Source organism: Heliconius melpomene, chromosome 15 (genome assembly GCF_056956725.1).
Source record: "Heliconius melpomene rosina isolate 202511_hmr_F chromosome 15, ASM5695672v1, whole genome shotgun sequence".
NCBI classification, from domain to species: Eukaryota; Metazoa; Arthropoda; class Insecta; order Lepidoptera; family Nymphalidae; genus Heliconius; species Heliconius melpomene.
Window position 1 is genome coordinate 3,616,282 of NC_140403.1, and position 14,434 is coordinate 3,630,715.

General features: G+C 33.2%; 2 protein-coding genes across 2 annotated transcripts; one reads left to right on the forward strand and one right to left on the reverse strand.

Moving 5' to 3' along the window:
* The first annotated feature begins 314 nt into the window (after nt 1–314).
* Nucleotides 315–8,259, forward strand: LOC146531342 (ubiquitin carboxyl-terminal hydrolase 7-like). The gene is made up of 11 exons (XM_085198235.1): nt 315–464; nt 571–647; nt 842–1,161; nt 1,470–1,633; nt 1,929–2,188; nt 2,795–2,969; nt 4,024–4,216; nt 4,678–4,831; nt 5,808–5,941; nt 7,774–7,880; nt 7,955–8,259. The coding sequence occupies exons 2-11, from the start codon at nt 591–593 to the stop codon at nt 8,092–8,094; spliced, it is 1,704 nt and encodes a 567-aa protein (XP_085054361.1). The 5' UTR covers nt 315–464; nt 571–590; the 3' UTR covers nt 8,095–8,259.
* Nucleotides 8,260–10,275: 2,016 nt separating this feature from the next.
* On the reverse strand, nt 10,276–12,870 carry LOC146531343 (thrombin inhibitor hemalin-like). Its single transcript, XM_085198561.1, has 5 exons — nt 12,720–12,870; nt 12,149–12,227; nt 11,212–11,321; nt 10,720–10,816; nt 10,276–10,426 (listed from the first exon to the last, which is right to left on the reverse strand). The coding sequence occupies exons 1-5, from the start codon at nt 12,853–12,855 to the stop codon at nt 10,276–10,278; spliced, it is 573 nt and encodes a 190-aa protein (XP_085054687.1). The 5' UTR covers nt 12,856–12,870.
* Between the last annotated feature and the right edge of the window lie 1,564 nt (nt 12,871–14,434).

Here is a 14,434-nt window from a genome sequence, read left to right on the forward strand (position 1 = left end):
TATCTCCACCTTAAAGGCTGGCAACACATATGTAACTCCTCTGGAGTAACGCGTGGCCGTGGGCAGCGGTGATCACTCACTATCAGGTGACCCGTACGTCCATTTGACTTGACTTTTCCCATAAAAAAATAACATTAATAGCTAAAAATTAATGTTATTTTTAGTTTGTTTTTTCAGCAGGTTTTTAAAACAAAACCTTAATTTATAATTACATAATTGATATAACAATCAATTCAAGTTACTAGAAATATAATAAACGTTTGGTTTCGATTATAATAATTCTGTATATGGACATACAATATTCTAATACTGTACAATAGTCAAGTATTCATCCTCATTTAAATTTCGAACACAACAACTGTCAAGCAAAAATCAAACTGTCACGAACGTCATCGGCCTTTCATTTGTAAAATTATTTTATATTTTTTGATACTTAACCAACATGTACTATAATATAAAGTGAGGTAAGCTCGCATATAACACGTAATAAAAGAAATACGTCAAACGAATAATGAAACGTATTTAAATGAAAATGCCTCCATTATTTAACCGACGATTTATTTTTCATAGTTCGACCACATTGTTGGAAAATGCTCGAAGCCGGCAGCGCGGAAAATGCAACAGCCGATACACTACAAGCCAATACAGTGAGCTTTTGTTTTATTACTTTAATTTTTTGTATTGCATCAAACTTATATAATATATATTTATATCAGTACAATTATATATTTATATGTTAATAACATAATTACAAGAAAACATTAAATATCTTATATAATAGAAATAATAATCAGTATTCTTAGTTACTATTTAATAATAATACTTTTACAATTATTTTTAGAATATTTTCAAGGACGACGAAGATATAGCACGCGCTGAGGCAACGTTCCGTTACACAGTCCAAAATGTTAGTCAACTGAAAGAACAAGTTTTATCTCCGCCGTGCTACGTGAGGTGCCTGCCGTGGAAGATTCTAGTCCTCATTCGGAACACCACCACGCCCGACCGTCAGCCACAAAAGGCACTCGGGATTTTTCTTCAATGCAACGGCGAGTGTGACTCCCCTGGGTGGTCTTGTTATGGCCTCGGAGAATTGAAACTTCTTTCGTACAAACATGATGGAGAACATTTGTGTAGGAAATTGCATCATATGTACCATTGGTATGTTATTGCTATACAATCTAGATTAATATTATAAAGCTGAAGTGTTTGTTTGAATGAATGCGCTAATCTCAGGAACTGCGGGTTCGATTTTAAAAAAATATTGTGATGGACAGTCCATTTATCATCTTAATAGGTTCAATGTGATTCATTGTATCTGCGTCCAGTGCTAATTTCAAAGACAACTTAGTTTTTCCATTTGACCACAGAGGTGAAGACATAGGCTTAGAAATATGCTTAACTATTGTACTTGAATCAATATTAAACCTAAATATATATTTGGTAATTTATCTGGTCTTAATCATCAGCAAAGAGGATGACTGGGGTTTCGCACACTTCATATCATGGAAAGATTTATTGGATACCGACAATGGGTTCATAAAAGATGATTCTATAACTATAGAAGCCCACGTCGTCGCAGAGGCTCCGCACGGCGTATCATGGGATTCAAAAAAACATACGGGATATATTGGTTATTTTTAAAAAAATATAAAATTAATAGTTAGTCCTGATGTAATTACATTTTTCTGATTACAAACGATGGTTCCTCAATCTTTTTCTGATCTTTTTTATATTTTAATTGTATGGAGTAACATATCTCTAAATTCTTCTTATTCTTAACCATTCCATTAGACATAAACAAAAACACCTTATTCGACTAAAATATAAATTTCTGTTTGTTAATGTGCTTATATATATTTAATATTATTTACTAATGATCTATATATTAAAACCAATTGAATTAATTTCATAAATATATATTCCAGGCCTCAAAAATCAAGGTGCTACTTGTTACATGAATTCCCTCTTACAAACCCTATTCTTCACAAATGTGCTGCGCAAAGCAGTATACAAAATACCAACAGTTGGAGACGATAGTTCGAGGTCCGTCGCGTTTGCTCTCCAAAGAGTTTTCTATGATTTGCAATTTTCGGACAAACCGGTCGCCACAAAAATATTAACAAAAAGTTTCGGCTGGGAGACCCTAGATTCCTTTATGCAGCATGACGTTCAAGAATTTTTACGTGTAATTATAATTTGTCTTGATATATTTTTAAGTAGGTACGTCTTGGCTCAGCGGCACTAGGGTGTGACTGTAACGCGACGGTTGTGGGTTCGATCCCCGATTGGCTCTGGTGTCGAGGCAAAGCGCGGCGTTGAGTTCTGCTACTCAACACCCAATGCCTCCAGAATTCGGCAAAAAGTGGGGAACGGAATATCTTAACACTAGGTTCCCTCTGCCTACCTTGCTGTGTGCGGGATACAGCGTGAAGCTGATTTAATTAATTTATTTTTAAGTAATAAATTATTTTGCTTTTTTACTATGTATGTTTGTATGTGACAGTACATCAATGGTCAATGGATTGCACTGGTTTCGACTTTAGCTCAAGGGAATGGTAAATTTCAAAATATTTTTTGTTTTCTCGATTTGGTCGGATAAAATTCGGCATTTATTCTACTACTTTTACTTTGTAGGAAGGGCGAGAAAATAAAAAAATGGAAATAGATTCTAATAACAAAAAGAAACACAGTGTTTCTAATTTGGACGGAGAGTGAATAAGAAATGTCTTTACAATAGGTTCTAATTGCTAAAGAATGAAGCTAAAAGAATATAGTAAATAAAAAATTACAGGTACTTTTAGATAAATTAGAAAATAAGATGAAAGGCACTGTGGTTGAAGGGACAGTGCCCAAATTGTTTGAAGGAAAGATGACATCTTTCATCAAATGTAAGAATGTGAATTGCACGAGCACGCGCGTCGAAACCTTTTATGATATTCAACTTAGTGTTAAGGGAAAAAATAATAGTGAGTTTAGTTTTTTTCATTATACAATAAATAAGAGGCCAGTTGTGGCGTAGGAGCACGTGCCTAAACGTGATTGTGATCGAACCCACAAAAGGTTGTGAGTTCGATTCCCATTCGAGGAAATGAAATACCTATTTAATATTTTTTATTTTCTTTTGCGAGGCAAAAGCGTGGTACTGAGTTCTGCCACTCAAGACATGAACGGAGTGTCTTAACACCTCTTGGTTCCTTAAAAACAAAGCAATAAAAAAAATTGAATAAGTACCAAATTTTACTTAAAATGTACAACGAGTACGGTCAATTAAACTTTCTCTTTTACATTTAAATTTAATTTATCTTCAAAGCTACATCACAAAAGGAAGAAATGCGTCTTAAAATTGAAACAAAAATTTAACTCTTTTTGTGTCCATTTGCGACGTTCTAATTAAATTTTTTTTTTCTTTGCATTTTTACAGAGTTCTTACTTTTAATGATGTTTTTATTTTAATAAAAAGAATATAAGTAAGAATGTTTACAGGTGGAACTAAACGCCGCATTTTATCACAACATTGAAAAATCATTTCCCCGATTGGAGATCTGACTATGAATTACATATATCTTGTACAGTCAAACTCTATTCTCTTTCTTCACGACGGTATCAACCTCCATAGTAAACATTTTATACATGGATAATTATATAACTTGTTTTAGCTTCATGGTGAATCCCTAACGGAGTAGCCAAAAAAATAGAAGAGCAAACGCATACTCTATCATCATCATCATGTCTCTACATATCTCTTTCACCTCACTCAGTATCATCAACCTTTTCATATGCATCCATGCTTATCGAAGTGTCCTCGTGCTTGCTACGTGACCTTCCTCCAGCATCATTGATACTATATTTTCGAAGGTCCAGCAAGATCTACCTTATCTGCCTTACCACGCACTTTTCCTTCATAAATCTTTTTTTTACCATTCTTTCATCACTTCATTCGACATGCCCAAACCACCTAACCTCCAAAGCACGAGCTTCTGTAATAGAAGGAGATTATCAAATCCGACTCTATTCTTTCAGTTTACGAATCATTCAAAGACTACATCAGTATAGAGTTACTCGACGGCGATAACAAATACGACGCGGGCGAGCACGGGCTGCAGGAGGCGGAGAAGGGTGTCCGTTTCGACGTGTTTCCGCCAATATTACATTTGCACTTGATGCGGTTCCAGTACGACCCCAAGTGCGACGCCTCAGTCAAATTTAATGATCGGTAAACCAACCCCTTTACATTTACGAATGGAATACATGAAGGATTTGGTGGTTTTATATAATTATGTATTTAATTAGATTTAAGAGACCGCGATGTGTGAATGTAAACGCTTGATGATGCTATGATGGGTTCGATTCCCGCTGGAATTAATTATTTATTATTTTCGATTCCTCACTCTGGGAACAAGACAGAGCGAGGTATAAAGTTGCCACGCAACACGCAATGTCTTGAAAATTTGACGGTAAGTGGGAACGAAATGTCTTAACACTAGGTTCCCTCAGCATAGCAGGGTATATGGGTACCCTGTAATATATATGGGAGCGTGAAGCTAAAAAAATGGCTTAAATTTTTCTATGATAAAATCTCTTGTTCTTCTTCCGGTTCCGGTTCCGGTTTCCGAAAGGAAAAAAGGAAATTTGTTATAATAAAATTTTGTATATTATTTTTCTTCATACATTTAGATTTGAATTCTTCGAAGAGATCAATTTAGATCAGTATTTGCAAGAAGTACCCAAGAGTCCTGCCCACTACACTCTACACGCGGTGCTCGTACACTCCGGCGACAATCACGGCGGCCATTACGTCGTGTTTGTTAACCCCAAGGGGGACGGAAAGGTAATAATCTATTAACTGAACCAGTCTATCTGTAAATTTCCTATGTAAAGTTTAATTATAGTTAATATTATATTGACCTCTTTTAGTAAAGAGGTCAGTTGGGATGTTTTTGATAGACAATTTTGCTGCTTAATGTCATAAAATAAACAACTTTCGTAGAGAAGGAGCATAGCCATCATCCTACATGTTATAATGAAAAAAAAAGATCTAAATTAAGTGAGCTTCACGCTAGAACCCGCCCACGGCAGGGTAGGCAGATAAAACCTGGGGTTCCCCAGACTCTCCGTTCTCCATTTTCCACCGAATTCTGAAGGCATTGGATGATGAATGGCGCAACTCCACTGCGCTTTCCCTCGACAGCAGAACAGAAAAAAGAAAATATACATTTGGATACATATTTCATTCCTCGAGTGGGGATCGAACCCACCACTAGTCGCGTTTACAGTCACATACTTGTGCCCCTACACTACGATTGGCCTATTTACTAATAGTAATAAAATACTATATATATCTCTCATATAAAGGAAATACAAAGATTAAAATAACTTCTTTTATATAAACGTTGTAGATTGTTAGGATGCCGTCGCGTCGTGATGCAATTGGGACTTTTTAAAGTGTATACCATTTGTGGATTTTAAAGTTATTTCGTTGGAATCGTTATATAAAAATATAGATTTTCTCGTAGTCCAAACTTCGAGGGCAGTTCTAGTTTCTTTAAGCTTAGAATGGAATCGTAAATGGGGAACAGCTCTAACTTATTATTGTTTTAATTTCTACTCTATCTCTAAACTCTATCTCGCATTTAGCAAGGGTAGACAGACAGATCCTGGAAACCTAGTGGTAAGACGATACGTTCCCACTAAGACACTGTCATTCCCCACTTTCCACTGAATTCTAGAAGCCAATGCTCTGGGAGTGAGCTGAAATCCATAAATTTTAAATATATATATTATATTAAAACATATTTCCTTATAAGTGGTGCAAATTTGACGACGACGTCGTATCTCGGTGCAGTAAACAGGAAGCTATCGAATATAATTTTGGTGGAAAGGAGGACGCTCCTTACTTAGCGCGACGGGCCACTAGCGCGTATATGCTCATATATATACAGTAAGAAATATTAATTTATTATTATTTTATAAAAAAATATAAAGAATTAAGGGAGGTACGTGATGATCAGAAAAATAACTAAGAATAATCTCTTTAGCCATTGGGACGCTGCTGCTGCATCATTTTGGCTTGGAAACCACAGTTCTAAGTTTATATCTAAAATAAATATTTATAGCTAACGATCCGTATATAATTTACTTAATAAATAAATTACTAAATTTTTACTTAATTCACAGAAAATTCGTTAGTTATTTTAGTCGTATTACGTTTTATAATCTTATTTGATTTTGGTCGCAAAAAAGGGAAAAAAATGGTTATTTCATGTCCATATGGGCGTTAGTCGCGGTTTTTTTGGTGTGTTTATACATCCTGATCCCATGGGAATAAAAAGTAGCCAATATGTTGCTCCCAAATTTCCTCTATCTTCCAATGAAAGTCCCATTAAAATCAGTTCAGATGGTTTGCAGGGACAAACAAAAAGATTTCCTACGTAAATCAAGGCGTACCATTGGCACGTAATCGTTATTTTTCATATTTACTTAGTTCTAGCCGTATAACAACAACGCCGAATTCATCCTTTTCACTTTTAATTAAAATTTCCAATATTACACACTCAACTACTATTTTGTGTGCTCCAATTTTCTGGAAAATAATTACTTGAGATACCTACTCGATCAGTGTAGGGATTGATTTTCGTCGTGTGTTCGCTTTTAACATAATTTTGACTCAATTTTAAACTATACGGAAACTTGTTTTTATTGAGGCTGTAGGGGTGCTGTGGGAACCTGGTTATATTATAACTATTCCGTCGCCAACTTTCCCTCTATTTTTCGAAGTATTGTGTGCTGAGTAGCGTAACTCAACGCCGCTCTTTGTCTGTCAGATTGGAGAAATTAAAATAAATATAAACATTCCCCTAAGTAAGAATTGAATCCATTACCAAGTAAACGAAAGTTTTTTGTCAGGCCCCAATTTTAGGTTTATATAAGTTTTTAATGGAAAACAGTGGAATCTACCAGGTACCTATTACTTCATCATGATTTAAAATTTTAATTAAAAGTTAATCGATTATATTTCTATCGATTAAATGTTGTCTATAAATAGTTAATGAAAATCATAATTATATTTATAATAACATATTGTAATTATAAATCAGCCATACAAAAGAGGCTTTGGCTTTAATGGCTTGTTGGGCGCTAATTGGTTTTTGAAATAGTTGGCCTAACCTGGCTGCGACACGTTCATTATCACGTGTGTTGCACGTAAAGGTTATCAATCGGAATATTGTTGCAGAAATCGATTTTGCACGTTCAACGTTATGTGTTGTTTACGTAACTATCGAATAATTCTATTCGTATATGATTTAAATTGTATTATAGATTTTCAGCAAAAATTGTATATTTTTATTTTTTTCTATAAATTTCATAAAATAGATGTAAAGTTATTTTGCAAGGTTTTTTAAACCCTTTTTTATCATTAGCTCTAGAGTGCTTAAATAATGTAACCTATACTCTATAATAATAAAATTGTAATAAAAAAAAATATTTCTTATTATTAAATAAATAATTGTGTCGTTCAGCGGGCGAAGCCACGAGCAGATAGCTAGTTTTATACATATTTGTATCTACACGTATTATTGTAGACGATGTTACAATTAGAGAAAACAAGTTTTTGTGTTAAAAAAACCTTTAATTAATAACTAACTGGAATTGCGTTTCGAATTCAATGGATTTTCAGCAGAAATAAATTAATTAAACTATATTAAACTGAAATAATTATCAAAACGAATTCATACAAGTTTCTCATATACACTTTATATATAAATTTTCCAGGACTTCAGAACTAAAATACGTGTTGCAAGACGTAACAGAGAACGACATACCCACCGATTTGTGTGAAAGGATCAACGAAGAGATGCGATACGAGATGGTAAGAACATGTAAATATCAAAGCTTAGAATTGTGTTGTTTTTAAATTAGGTTCCATATAAGCAAAGGACTGTCCAAATTTCAGGCGGCAGAAAAATAAGGTGCAGGAGGTTTAAATCTGAAACGTCGGTAACATCAGTCAAGTATTACGCGAAGATATTCAACGCTCTAAAACATTTCTTCACTTTGCAGGCCATAGCCGGCTCTAAATATAAAGGAAGATAAGAATTAACGACCGAATGCGCTGATTACAATATAAAATAATAAAATCGATTTTCTACGTTTCGAAATGCCGATGGCGTTGGCGAAAATTGTTCGGGTGATACACTTAGCTATATATTTTATATTTTGTATATATTTTCTAGTTATTATTTATGTACCGATAATAAAAATTTTTGTTGTGTAACACATTGATATTCATTTATTTCCGTTTAGTTTCAATGGCGCTCTAAAAATTGCGTTATAAATTTAATGTATTGACATTTTTTATCTGTTGTTCGAGTAGCATCTGGTACGTTGTTTAAAACATTCGTATATACAAAATTAAAAAAAAAAAAAAAAAACAAAAGCTACTCTGTGCTCTGCATTGCGCAACAGATAATAAATATCTGGTGTTACTACGCGTATACGCGGCTATAAAACGTTATCGTGGAAGGCTTGCAATTTGTATGAGTACAGAAACAGTCTTTATCCTTTGCCAATAAATCTCGCGGCGGCGCGCGATAAATTAGACTCCAATTACTGACACTGCAAAAGCGCCCGAGGCGACACTAAAAAATCGGGGAGCACCAACGACGCCGTAAACCCTCCCCCCCAATCTCCGTGTTGATGGCTTAAGCCAATCTGATAAAGACTAATAACCGGCTTAAATATTTTACCGCAAGTTTGAAAATAGAGATCGACTGGCTGATTTTTAAATACTATACTATACTTATTTTATATAATATTTAGTTTTTGAGGACATCAGTAGGAGGAGGTACAGTGTCCTGGGGAAACGTCTAACTGTAATAGAAGTGTGGGTTCACATCCCTCTTGGAAGAATGATTGTTTCGGTTATTTTCATTTTCTCAGATTGGTAAAATACAGCGTGATGTTCAACTTCCGCCACTTTTGACCACAATTCATTCGAAAAAGGGAGAACAGAGTGTCTGGACACTAGGATTTTTTGTGTTCTGAAAAAAGTGACGCCGTTTTTTTTTTCATTATTTAAATACGTTATTAGAAAGAAAGACTGCTAATGGTGAACGACGATGTCAGGAGTTACATTAAATACGTATATATATGAAAAAAACATATATAATAGAATTTCGAAAATGTTTGAAAAACTTTATGCAAAATGTGCATTCGACATGCAAAACCATAGTTTTTCATTAAGCCGCACTGTGGAACTAATTTCATCTGTCAAAAACTAAAAAAACCCAATAGTAAGAGCCCGCCATGTCTTCTCTAATTAATCCAGCTCGACTATTAATTAGGGGAGTTTTTCTTCGTCGGAGCGTGGATTAAGCCCGGGTCCCCCAGTAATTGCGAGTCCGCTAACCGTAGCTCAAATATTTTTATTTTAACTTCAAGTTAAATATAGACAAAGAATTTGCCGGTCCAAAAGTTTGAACTGTGGGAACTTTTTGCGAAGATTTTTAAGTTTGCTCATTTCCTTAATACCAGATTTTAGCTATTAGCGTTATTTTCAACTTTTTTTTTGTAATAAGGGAAAGTTGAAGATATTTTTTTTTATTTAATGGCTATACTTCCTAAATAAAATGTATAATTTACAATGTATAATTTACAATTGTATTTACTTTTCTGAGCATTTTTTCATATGAAAACGAAAAGCTAAGAAAATCACAGGAAATCTTGTTATATATAAAGGTAATCGGTCCAGCTATTAGGGTTGGCGTCGCCGTTATTTCGCCTAAGGCAAACAAAAAATCAATCACAACGGATCACACCTGCTGAGGCAAAGCTTGATAGATGGCGGCTCACCTCGGTACAAATAATTCAATTTGGTTCAATTATAAATACTCATTCTACTAAAGATAATTTTAAATTGTATAAATCTATCTGTTATTGTTTGATTGAAAACGAGACGATTGTGGGTTCGATTCCCATTCGGGGTAATAAATAATTTTCATTCGCTCTGAAAATTGTTGAAGTTGAACTTTTGTTAACTGAACACCATGGAAGTCAGTTTAAATTTTAAAATATATAATACTCGTATATTACGCAGTTTGACTTAGGTATTTTTTTAACTTAAACTATTTTTTAAAGAAAATAAAAAATAGACTGTAGATAAACCCAAACTTGCCACGGAAAATCTTAAACATAGGTAATAGGTTTGTATTTTTTTAAAGTAAATAACAAACTTTGCAATGTATTTATTTAATTAAGCTACACACTTTACTTGTTTTATACACAACTGTTGTAAGTTGTTTTATTTTTATTAGTTTCTGCACACATTTCCATACATGAAAATTCAGTATCGAACCTATTCATGTTTCCTCCGCAACCACCATATACAAATTTCTTACATTTCTTTTCATTTATATCGTAATAATATCTGAAATAATTTGTATAAAATATTAAGATGAAGCTGTCATGATACAGTGGAACATCGTGCGACTGTAAATGTAATAGATGTGTATTCGATTCTCGCTTGAGGGAATGATTTATTGTCATTTCCTCGGACAACAAGATGTGCTGAGTTCACGTCATTTACTTTCTTTCTATTTTCTACAGTTTTTTTTTTTCTTTTAATATTTTCCAAATTCTTTATTTTTTTCTAGATTTATTCCATACATATGTACTTCCTTAAAAAAAATTACCTTCAAAATCTAAGTAAAAGACACTCACCTATTAAACATTGCTAAACACATGCCCGTGTGAGGTTGCAAATTGCAGATATTTTTGTAATTTTTGTCGTCAGTAAATATTGATGAGCTGATCACACCTACATTGTAAAATAGATACAATCTACATATATTATATATATTTTTAACTTATTAAAAAAAATCAGGATAATGTACGTAGAGGCTATTCGTGGCGCAGAGGCACGAAGTGAAAAGCGCGAGAGGTTGTGGGTTGGATTCCCAATCGAGGAAATTAAATATTAAATATTTTCATTTCTCGAGAAATGTCGAGGCAAAGTGCGGCGTAGAGTTCCTCAACCTCTAGTATTCAGCAAGAAATGGAGAACGAAGTGGTTTAACACTAGATTTCCAGCGTGGGGCTATTTTTTTTATGGTGTATGTAAATTCGCACTGCCTACCGAATATGGCGAGTATTTAAAATACAAAAAAATATATACATATAATTTATAGCATTTGTTTAACAATAAAATAATACCTTTACAAAGTTGTTCACAATCTTCCTGTGTTTCAAAATTATTTTCATTTCCATTACATTCACTATACTTAAACTTTTTGCATTGATTTAAATGTAAATCATAATAATATCTGGGAATAAATAAAAAACAATCTTTGTAATCTTTATAATCTACAAATCTTTGTATTTTTTAGCATTTAACTAAATTTAGCCAATTAGTGTTTCTACTATACATATTTTTTTAGCTTAAATTATGCAATTATAATGAGAAACTACATGGAGGTCGCGTGGTATAGGGGCACAAGGGTGTGACCGTAACACGACGGATGTAAGATCTATTCCCACTCGAGAGAATGAATTGTTTTTTATTATATTTTTGATTTCTTTCCGGCGTAAATTTCAAAATATTTTTTTTTTCAATTCGGCGTAAATTTCAGCCACATTAGATATTAACTGTTGATTGGTAGAACCCAACGCCTCTCAGCGAGGAAATGAAAACAAATTAAATATAGTCTTGGGCGGTTTCCAAGACGTGTGGTCAAATCTCGGTATTTCAAGTTTTTATGCCTTTTCAAAAATATATTTTGGAAAATATAGTGGTTTCTCAAGTGGGGTCGTGTTTACTACCATCGCGATGCTATCCGACACTCCGTTCTCCATTTTCCGCCGAATTTTCTCAATGCCACCATTAGCGTTATCAGAATTAAGAAATAAAATAAGTATTTAATTTCTTCGGGGAGGCGTCAAGCCCACAATCAGTTGCGTTAACATTTCCTTGCACCCTCTGCACCTCGATTAGCCTCAATAGCTAATGTATGTAAGATTTTGAATTCTAAAAGTTTTCTATTATGAATTTCATTGTTATTATAAATTAGATTTATAGTTAAATAAATAGTTATAATATTATGAAATAAGTAATAAATAATAAATAGTAATAATAATAATAATATTTATTTACTTTTGGACAGCATCTTTCCAATCGCTCGCTTTAGGTTGATATTGACACCACATATCCCAATTGTTTAAGAAAGAATTTGCTGAAAAATATAATTTATTAAATTCTACACAACCTTTAAAATTAAAAAAAAAACAGCTTAAAGCTGCATTCCGCACACAGCAGGTAGGGAACTTAGTGTAACCTCATTTTTCGTTGAATTCTGGAGGCTCTGCGTGCCAAGAAATGATAATATTAATTTAAATAAATATATATTTTACTCTTTTGCTTTTGTATAGTTTTTCGATAGCTTCAAGCTGTATGCCGTGTATAGCAGAGTAGGCAGAGGGAACTTGGGGAACGTAGTGTTTAGACTCACTTCCGCTCCCACTTACCGCCAAATTCTATAGGCATTGCGTATAGAGCTACGGAACTCAACGCCGCTCTTTGCCTCGTTATCAGAGAAATAAAAGAAAATATTAAATATTTCATTTCTGCGAGTCGATTACCACTCGCGAAGCCACAATCTGTCGCACGCTTGGGTCCTTGCGCCACGGCTGGTCTCAAAATGCTACGATTCCTTAATATTACTTACATTTTTTTCGTCTAGCATAATTAGACCTGAGTATATCAGGAGTACTCCAAGTTGATTCATGGATGAAAATTCTTCTGTATAGCGTTGTGGGTATAGGTGATGTGCTGGGACGGACTGATGCGGTCGTTAAAGTCATTTCTGAAGAACTACCACCGCCTATAATATTATATTTTAATATTATTAAATATATTACACCTGCTAGTATAAGCATTATAGTAAATTTGATTTATGTTAGTGGAAGTTGAACGATAAAAATTATATTCGTATAAAAATATCGTTTGTTTTCGAAATCTTTATTTCATGCATGAATGTTTAATTCAAAACTTCTACAATTATAAAAATATATTCGTAAATTTAGAAGTTTCTCTAGTTAGACAATCGTTTTATTTATTTTCTGAATTTGAAATATTTAAGAAATGTTACTTACACATTCCTTTGCTTCTACAATAAAAAGAACTGATAATAAACACTCATATTTGGCTTATTAGTATACAACAAGATAAGAAAATAAATTATTGTTGTACAAGCGGGCGAAGCCGCGAGCGGGTCGCTAGTTGTAAATATATACCTATTTGTTATTCTGTAAATCGAACCATGTTTATATTTTATACGTAAGTAATAACAATAAAAGAATAGTATGTTACGTATTTATGTAGCCATGTTATTTGAACGCAAGCCATATTTATATAGTAGGAAAAGCTGAGGGAACATAAACGGCAAGAAAGATAATGAAACCCTTTAACTACTTGGAATAACGTTGAAATCTCATATGTTGATTTCTGAAAGTAAAATAACATTTGTTTATCCTATCCAAATCCTGTGTAGTAAAAAAATATTCTAATTGGGTATAGGGAACGTGCACGTTTGTTAGTTGTACATGACGAAGGTGATGGAACTAAAACCTGAATAGTGGAACTCTTCATAGGTTACTAGTAAACCACTCGAGCCTAGGCTCATAAATTAAAATTCTAAATATTCTTTATTAAAATAGACTTTTACAAGCACTTTTCAATTGTCAATTTCCACAAAAATAAATAGTTATAGTACAAAATGAAGTTCTGTTCATAGTCGTGAAAACGATCCTGATGTACGACTAAATAAAAAATAAAAAAATTCAAATAAAAAAATAAAAAATACAGTCCTTTTAATAACCTCCGTAATTGATCACCTCCTTTTCTTACAGAAGTCGATTAAAAAATCGTCAAAATCTGTTTACCCACTCAAAACTTCTGAGGTAACATAAAAAAATACAGTCGAATTGATAACCTTCCTTTCTAACAGAAGACGGGTAATAACAAAAATCTTTTGATTTTCAACTATACAATAAATAATTTCCACAGAAATAAATACTTCTAGTAGGAAATTAATTGCTATCCATAGTCGTGAAAACGATTCTGAAAACAAGTATCTTTATGTAAAATTTTATTTTATAATGTTTAACGAGGCAGTTGCGTCATTAAGCGGGTACAAACTGCTTGAAAATATGGTTATGTTCTCAATGAGTTAATGTTTGAATGGAATTAACCTACTTTTATGTGACTATTTCATATTTAGCTAAACAAGTAATTATTCGAATAAAAATCTAGTATGAATATTAAATGTAATTATCATATAAACGCATACAGTTTTTTCGGGTTCCTTACCTTAAAATGAAAACGGAACCCTAGCAGGATCACTTTGTTTTTCGTCTATCAACCATTATTTTTCTTGAGATT